Below are 9482 nucleotides of genomic sequence, written 5' to 3'. Positions count from 1 at the left end.
GGATGTGTATTTTTTGTTTGTATTTACGTATAATCCAATGTAATTTAACCCATTTAATCCCACAGGTCACAATAGTGACAGTAAAAATATTTCTTAGTTATAAGGCTCTGTTCCTGTAGAATATGTCAAACAACAATGACCGATAACTGCTTTTTTGTTGTTGTTTGCTCTATGTATTGTCCTCTCAGTATTCATATTGGTATAGTTGTATATTTGATCATGTAGACCAAAGTCATGTTATTCTAGTGTCAATGTTGGAGACTACCAGTAATGGAATTCTACATTTGTTAATAACTGGAAATGAAAAATATCATATTTTTATGACTGCATAGGAGAATTATGTCTATAAATCAAATTTAAAAAAATCAAAATTACTTTATTTATCCCCGAGGGGAAATTCAGTTAGTCTGGTAACTCTGAAGAATGAGACAACCTGATGGGTAAATGGTAGATACAACATCTTATCCCACCACTCACTATTGTGTCCAGACATAAAACACACTTTTTCACCATTTTTCCATGAAAGTCTTTTAAACTAATGGTTGATTATTTCAAAGGAGTACTAATGACACATGATTTGGATATTTTCAAGTCTGGGAAAAATTTGGGATTAAATGGGTTAACATTCAAAACCATTAACTATTTGATTAATACTGTAAAAAAAAAAAAAAAAATCCAATTACATTCATTTACAGATTACAACTTTTATTTTATGAGATTTGTGATAAAAGCATTTTACTTTTTTTAAATTGGCATTTGCACTTAATGTAGAGAAAACCCAGTAAAATAAAACAGTAAATTTCTCTATAACTTTTTTTTTTTTTTTACAGTGTAGATTATGTGCATGGAAGAGACTTTGAATATTGTTTTCTGGAGACACTTTAAATGTATTTGTTAAAATATTACAAAATATTTATGCAACCTGTTAGTTTTTAAAATATCACTTTATTCATTGATGTAAGTTAACTATTCATGAAAAATGGATAAACTCATGTTTTGTTGAAAAGAAAATGTCTCTTAAAATTACTGTAATTTCCACTGTTGGTGTTTTTTTACATTCAGATTCTGTAAACCCTCTCTACCCATGGTTTCTCACATTCTACCAGCACCCATGCCTTGTGCACCCAATCCTGGCCCAGTTTCATATAGAAACGTACCGTCTACAACTGGACTTACTCAAAATAACATCACTTTATTGGCAATTGTTCTTGTTCCTAATTGAAGATTCCTAATCGAAGATCGCCTCTTACCAGATGTTGTGGCTCCGGAAAAACAATTTGAATTAAATGACAGAAATTCCAAATGACTTAGGCGATTATTTTAACAGTGTGATGACATGATATAAACTGCACATCTAGTTTTATTAGGATTCTGGAAAAAACACTGAAATGATATTGCTATACTATACGATACTATACTATACTATACTATACTATATATCTAATTAAGCTGGAAGACAAGGATGTAATAAAACAAAAACAGAAAGTTAATTGGACTGTCAACTGGGGAAATTTCACTTCCAGTTCTCAAGGTCTCATCCATCGTTTGAGCCATTCAGGACTGAATTAAAAAGTATTTTGAGTCCATACAAAATGTGAAAAATTGAGAAATGTGTTCATATATTCAGAATGCTACTGTGTTTCTTTTCATCATTTAGGTTTTAGTCCTATGTTTTCTATTAAGTTACAATGTTACATTTAACCTATGTTATGATGTCATGTTGAATGTAGATCAGTTTGAAGAGTGGGTTAGCCTATCATCCTATTTAACCTCAGTAACATTTTTTTATTAACAATTATTTTTTCTTTTTGTCCAAATTTTCACAATGCTGATTGCTTCTACAAAATAACGTCATGTCAATAAAAATATTTTAAAAAATGTATATGAGTGCTCTGCAATACCGTTGTGATGTTTTGATGATGGCTGTGGTCTACCAGCTGACACAAAAAAACACAGAAAACTCAGGTGTTGATTCAATAATGATTTGTTTATCTCATAAAAAACACTTCAGGATCTGGGAGATACAAGCCGGAAATTATTTAGCATGACATTAAATTACACAAAGATACCAGGCCTATTGACACAAACAGATTATTTAACAGTGTGTGAGTCTGTGAGATCCAGGCCCTGGTCTGCAATGTTCCCTTGATGGGCTTTAGCATTGGAGCTGAGCCTGCTGTGTACCATAATATATATATATATATATATATATATATATATATATATATATATATATATAAGAAATATAAAACAACAGCATAAAGACAACACAAATATGTTTACATTACAACTATGAGATGAAGGTAAAATTACTGACATTAAATTCTGTATTACAATGTTTGCTATAGCAGCCCTTTAATGCTTATATTATGTATCAAATGTGGCATGCAAGAAGCGCTACACTCTACTCAGATGGAGTAAACTGCAGAAAAAAATACAAAAATTATCAACAAATACATATCACTATCACCATATGTATATATGCATATATATAGTTTATAGATTAAGCTACCTAGGAATATAAAATGGGAATTGAATTAGCCCCCATTTTACCAGATATAACAATACAGTGATATGTACATTATACTATCAATGGTTATGATCCACTATGAAAGCCCACCTTGTTCTATTCTACTAGGATCCTTTCTTTTTCATAGGATCTGTATAAAGCACATACAGTCAAGGGCAGATTAAGTTGTTAAGGACCCCTGGGGAAGGGCCAGACTGATCATCCCTGATCCTGCCCTCTGTGCTGGTTTATTTACCTTCTGCCTCCAAGATAACAAGAATAAAAATTACTGTGTGTATATATATCTTCATGAAAACATCACCCCTAGCTCAATTCATAGATCGCTTTAGGATAATAAAAAGTGATGGCTGAACAATGAGAAAAAATATATCAGCACTATGAACCAGCAGTTTACACACCATGCAATTGATATGATGGAGGATTGTCACTGGTTTTATTATAATGACAAATTTGCCAAAACAGTTGTATAGAACGTTTAGATAGATTCCATGGTTGCTACGTTTGTCTCCACCATAACAGATCAGAATTTAAACAAAAACAATTACTCAGACGGTCAAAAACTTAATTTTCGAACTTTCAATCGATGATTTCTCTGAAATTATCGCCTCAACTCTGCACTTCTTACATCCTGTCCAGAGTTAAAGACCCAAAGTTAAAAGTCACAGCGAGGAAACTGACTTCCATCATGGAAAATGTGAGATTTGAACTCTGTTTAAAATTGTTTTCTATGTATTTTACCTTTGAGACTACAGATCCTCAAAGATCATTGATGTTTAATCTGCTCTGTTTAAAGCCTCCTCCAGCCCGGGCTCTCATACAGGAAATATATTAACATGGAAATTAAAAAATAATAAAGGAGACGCTCGTTTTACCGTAATTATGCACAAAACTGCGCATTTATTCATTACATCAATATAAAAAATATAAGATATAGCAATTCATATAGGTATATGATTTTTAAAATATGAATAAAACATATTTATCTCCTAACTGTCAGCCTGCATATACTGATATTGTCAATTAAAATGTAGCCCTAAGCTAGCAGTACTAGAAGTAATTGAACTTATCATTATTTGCAATTTCATAGAGTTTCTTGCAGTATATTTAGTATAGTGGAGGAGGAAGTACTCAGACGCTTTACTGAAATTAAAGAAGAAATAACACAGAGTAAAAGTGCTCCATTATACCGTAAAAGTCCTGAATTCAAAATATAATTCAAGTAAAAGTAGCTACATGGTACATTGTTAATTATAATGTAGCCATAAGCTAGCAGCACTAGAAGTACATATCATTATGTGCAATTTCATATTTGACATATAGATATACAAACATATATAGCGTATATGCATATATATGATTAAGTAATAAAATGAACATAGTAGTCACTATCTCAATCTATAGATTGCCATGGGATTCCAGGCAAGCTGCAAACATACATTTCTTTAGTTATATATGTATGTATTTATTGGTTGATTTATTTAATTATGTTTTATTTATATCATGTTATTCAATGCAATGATGCAGAGTAGTAATAAAAAAATAGCACTATGAACCAGCAGCTTGCATATCCAATTCATATGAAGGAAGGTTCTGACTGGTTTGACTAGAAAAATGACAAATTAGGCAAAATATTATAATGACAAATGATTATAGATAACCATTCAGCAACACAAAAACAAATTAAAGCTTCGATTTATTGCTCACAAATGAAATCAGAATAACACTAGTATATTTAAATATTAATAATATAACAGCTAAAACAAAACTTATACAAGACAGCTGAGGAATGAGACGGATACATTTTTATATGGACTTAATCTCAGGATAATAATAATTAAATATAATAATAAAACATCAGTTTACAGAGGTGAAATGTGTCTGTAAAACAGTTGTATAAAACGGCCGTTTAGATTCCATGGTTGCTACGTTTGTCTCCACCATAACAGATCAGAATTTAAACAAAAACAATTTCTTAGAAAAAAGTTAATTTTCGAACTTTCATTCGACGATTTCTCTGAAATTATCGTCTCAACTCTGCACTTCTTACATCCTGTCCAGAGTTAAAGACCCAAAGTTAAAAGTCACAGCGAGAAAACTGACTTCCATCATGGAAAATGTGAGATTTGAACTCTGTTTAAAATTGTTTTCTATGTATTTTACCTTTGAGACTACAGATCCTCAAAGATCATTGATGTTTAATCTGCTCTGTTTAAAGCCTCCTCCAGCCCGGGGTCTCATACAGGAAATATATTAACGTGGAAATTAATAAATAATAAAGGAGACGCTCGTTTTACCGTAATTATGCACAAAACTGCGCATTTATTCATTAAATCAATACAAAAATTATAAGATATAGCTATTTATATAGGTATAGGATTTTTTAAATATGAATAAAACATATTTATCTCCTAACTGTCAGCCTGCATATACTGATATTGTCAATAAAATGTAGCCATAAGCTAGCAGTACTAGAAGTACTTGAACTTATCATTATTTGCATTTTCATATACTTTCTAGCAACATGTGTAATATAATATATGCAGTATAGTGGTGGAGGAAGTACTCAGACACTTTACTTAAGTTAAAGAAGAAATAACACAGAGTAGAAGTGCTCCAATATACAGTAAAAATCAAAAAGTCAAATCAAGTACATTATCACCAAAATGTGGACTACTTAATGTATCAAAACTAAAAGTAGGCCTACTCATTATACAGAACAGCTCCTAAACACAGAAAAAAACTTTCCACACTCCACACAGTGTGTGAGGAACACAGGTTAAAGGGGCCCAGCAGCTTATTTTTAGTATTGGAGGCCCCTGAAAATGAATCCGGCCTCCATAAAGTTCAGGAGTAGAAACTGGTCATTCATGCTTGTGAAGAGAAATGTTTTCTCTTTTTTTTAAAGGAAACTTACATTTTTTGTTGAAAATAGGGAAATTAAATACTTTTTATTCTGTGCCTCATGTTGTTTACTGTACATGTGATTCAAACATGAGTGTGTATTATTGCAGAGTAATATTCCGAGCCACCTGTTGGACCATACCTACAACAAAGTTATTAGAGTCTCAGCACGCCTGGCACAGGCTACAAAGAGAGCAGCAGCCTGCAGAGACTGCTCCTGCTGCAGAGACAACCAGGTGAGACATTAGAGTCTCTTATTAAGGACAGAAAAAAACTGTTTATGTCCCAAATTATTCACAATGCAATTCTCAAGAAGAATTTGTATCTTCCTTGAATTGAAATTCTTCTCGTGACTATACAATGAAGATTTTGACTGTAAAATCTTATAAAATGAACAGAATATGTGAAGGTTTCTGTCTTTGGCTTACAGCACTCTGAAGCTCCTGCAAACCCACCCAAAAAAAGGAGGCGCACCTCTGCTGCTCAGCCTTCAACACCTCCTGCTGATACTCCAGCTTCATCTAATCAGGTCCTGAAGCCTCGCGCTCCAATTTCACCTGCTGACTTACCTTTGGTCTCTTCTGTGCCCTCTAGCCCCCAGCCCACTGCTCCACCTCTCCCAGACGAGCCCCTGATGATATGCGGCCTCCCCGTGGAAGAGTACCAACAGCTCTACCATGAAGTTGTCGACGACATGCTGAGGTATGTTGGTGTCTAAAATCAAGCAGTTATCACATTTTCCAATCATTTCAAAACTATCATGCAGTTGTTGTTTTTTTACATATTTAGTTTCTGAGTCACATGCTTTTTATGAATATTAATTTCTGTTTCTTCTGCTCATCAAAGGTTCACGAATAGCCGGCAGCGTCCATATACTTTGGCCCTGGGTCGCCGCATCAAGCAGAAGCTGTGGGAGAGGCTGAACCGTCCGACCTTCACCGAGACAGTGGACGCAGACGGCCGGGTGCATGTGGACACATCATACGGGGTTGGTGACCACCCTCCCCAGTATGATGTGGACACATCAGAAGAACCGGGGCCCAGTAAACGAGCTAAGCACTAAAATGATTTATTATCATTCTTAGTTCTCTTAAGGTTTAGTCTAGTTGTGTTTAGTTTAAGTTTAGTATTGTTAAGGTTTAGTTTAGTTGTGTTTAGTTTTAGTTTAGTATTGTTAAGGTTTAGTTTAGTATTGTTAAGGTTTAGTTTAGTTGTGTTTAGTTTTAGTTTAGTTTAGTATTGTTAAGGCTTAGTTGAATATTGTTTAGTAGTGTTAAGGTTTAGTCTAGTTGTGTTTAGTTTTAGTTTAGTATTGTTAATGTTTAGTTGAATATTGTTTAGATTTAGTTTAGTAGTGTTAAGGTTTAGTTTAGTTGTGTTAAGGTTTAATTTAATATTGTTTAGGTTTAGTTTAGTGTTGTTAAGGTTTAGTCTAATTGTGTTAAGGTTTAACGAAATATTGTTTAGGTTTAGTTTAGTGTTGTTAAGGTTTAGTCTAGTTGTGTTAAGGTTTAATTTAATATTGCTTAGGTTTAGTTTAGTGTTGTTAAGGTTTAGTCTAGTTGTGTTAAGGTTTAATTTAATATTGCTTAGGTTTAGTTTAGTGTTGTTAAGGTTTAGTCTAGTTGTGTTAAGGTTTAATGAAATGTTGTTTAGGTTTAGTTAAATATTGTTTAGTTTAAGTTTAGATAGTGTTGAGTTTAGTGGTGAGTTTAGGATTTGTAGTTATTACTTTAATATTTGTAGTTTTAAGTGTCACACTAAAGAGTTGTCCAGTTTTTGAGTTTCAGGAAATGCAGCCTCCACCTTCAGTTTGAACATACACCTGCCAGAACAGCCTCCACCCTCCCTGAAAATCAGCTCCACCCTCCGTCCTCCAATTCACATACAAACTCAGCCCGTCACAACCTACAGCCTCTGAAGTGCTCTGCTCCACCTTCCACCCGCAGCCTCTGCCAGATACCTGCAGCCGGGGCCTCCACCTGCAGGATCTGGCAGACTACTGCCTTATGACCTACCCCCGCAGCCTCTGCCAGATCCTGCAGCCGGTGCCTCCACCTGCAGGATCTGGCAGACTGCTGCCTTATGACCTCCCCCCGCAGCCTCTGCCAGATCCTGCAGCCGGCGCCTCCACCTGCAGCCAGACACCTGCAGCCGGGGTCTCCACCTGCAGGATCTGGCAGACTGCTGCCTTATGACCTCCCCCCGCAGCCTCTGCCAGATCCTGCAGCCGGGGCCTCCACCTGCAGCCAGACACCTGCAGCCGGGGCCTCCACCTGCAGGATCTGGCAGACTGCTGCCTTATGACCTCCCCCGCAGCCTCTGCCAGATCCTGCAGCCGGGGCCTCCACCTGCAGCCAGACACCTGCAGCCGGGGCCTCCACCTGCAGGATCTGGCAGACTGCTGCCTTATGACCTCCACCCGCAGCCTCTGCCAGATACCTGAGGCCCCGGCTGCAGGTGTCTGGCTGCAGCCAGGGCCTCCACCTGCAGGTGGCAGACTGCTGCCTTATGACCTACCCCCGCAGCCTCTACCAGATCCTGCAGCCTGCGCCTCCACCTGCAGGATCTGGCAGACTGCTGCCTTATGACCTCCCCCCGCAGCCTCTGCCAGATCCTGCAGCCAGCGCCTCCACCTGCAGCCAGACACCTGCAGCCGGGGTCTCCACCTGCAGGATCTGGCAGACTGCTGCCTTATGACCTCCCCCCGCAGCCTCTGCCAGATCCTGCAGCCGGGGCCTCCACCTGCAGGATCAGGCAGACTGCTGCCTTATGACCTCCCCCCGCAGCCTCTGCCAGATCCTGCAGCCGGGGTCTCCACCTGCAGGATCTGGCAGACTGCTGCCTTATGACCTCCCCCCGCAGCCTCTGCCAGATCCTGCAGCCGGGGCCTCCACCTGCAGCCAGACACCTGCAGCCGGGGCCTCACCTGCAGGATCTGGCAGACTGCTGCCTTATGACCTCCCCCCGCAGCCTCTGCCAGATCCTGCAGCCGGCACCTCCACCTGCAGGATCTGGCAGACTGCTGCCTTATGACCTCCACCCGCAGCCTCTGCCAGATACTTGCAGCCGCCTCCACCTGCAGTATCTGGCAGACAGCTGCCAGTTGAACTTCTTCCCACAGCCATCAGGACCGCTGCCTCCACCTGATGATTCTGCCCTGCCAATGCAGCTCCACCTCCAGCCTCTTCTAGCAACCTGCACTTCCTCCTACCGTCTTTTTCCATGTGAGTAAATCAGTGAAACAGCAGGATCCAGAGATACACCTTTCAAATAGAAAACAACAAATAATAGCTGCCATTCTGTTTATATAACTTATATCATCCTCTTCTTCTCATGATATATGAGTTCTGGTTCTGTTCTGAATGTTCTTTAAATAAAGGTCAATGGGATTTTTAAAACAGATTTGGTGATGCATGGATATTTAAAACAACACTTTTATTTGTGTTTCCTTCAGGCCCTATTGGACTTCCCAGACTTACACACCAGGAGCTGATCTCCTCCTCTCTCTGCATTCACCACCAAGACGCTCCACCTGATATTTTAGTGCCTTACACTTCCAAACATGCTCCCTGAACAAGACGACCAGCCAGCTCAATCTTTTATTTTGTTTTGCTTAATAAAGTCCAAAAAAAAGAAAAGAAACAACAGCAGCATTGTCTAAACAAACATTTTAAGGGTTACATTTTTGAAAATGAATAAACATTTGGGAGTTATGATCAAGACTGAAGTTTTTCAAAAACTTCCTGATAAATAGGGAGCAAGCTAAAAAGTACAAACAATCTTTGATTTTGGAGGATTTTCCACAACCTAAAAGATGGCTTATTAATAATCTTTAACACACAAGTAAAGTATTTATAAATTATCAACCATTAGGAATAAAAAATCCTGAATTCAAGTGTTGCAGAAAAGCCCAAGCCATCCGTAGAATTTAAAGATACAACACAATATTAATAATTGAAAATGAAACATTTAGGGTCTGAACTGATTCATCAATAAATCTGATGTTAAATCTCATGGAGTTAACATTATAAATGGCCACACAGTGGTG

At 37.7% G+C, this 9482-nt stretch overlaps 1 protein-coding gene across 1 annotated transcript; it reads left to right on the top strand.

The window, feature by feature from the left end:
- Positions 1–4520: 4520 nt before the first annotated feature.
- Positions 4521–7629, top strand: LOC131976750 (uncharacterized). Its single transcript, XM_059339904.1, has 5 exons — positions 4521–4646; positions 5542–5667; positions 5862–6133; positions 6278–6474; positions 7292–7629. Exons 1-5 carry the CDS (start codon positions 4638–4640, stop codon positions 7627–7629), a joined length of 942 nt encoding a protein of 313 aa, XP_059195887.1. The 5' UTR covers positions 4521–4637.
- The last annotated feature ends 1853 nt before the right edge of the window (positions 7630–9482 follow it).

This window comes from Centropristis striata, chromosome 8 (genome assembly GCF_030273125.1).
Source record: "Centropristis striata isolate RG_2023a ecotype Rhode Island chromosome 8, C.striata_1.0, whole genome shotgun sequence".
Classification (NCBI taxonomy): Eukaryota; Metazoa; Chordata; class Actinopteri; order Perciformes; family Serranidae; genus Centropristis; species Centropristis striata.
The sequence above is the reverse complement of the archived record's forward strand: the minus strand, read 5'-3'. Positions and strand labels throughout refer to the sequence as shown.

Bases quoted from the DNA above. Each gene is read 5' to 3' on its own strand.
- LOC131976750 (XM_059339904.1), top strand. The intron at 5,668-5,861 runs GTGAGACATTAG...TTTGGCTTACAG, and splicing joins CCTGCTGCAGAGACAACCAG to CACTCTGAAGCTCCTGCAAA. The intron at 6,134-6,277 runs GTATGTTGGTGT...TGCTCATCAAAG, and splicing joins GTTGTCGACGACATGCTGAG to GTTCACGAATAGCCGGCAGC.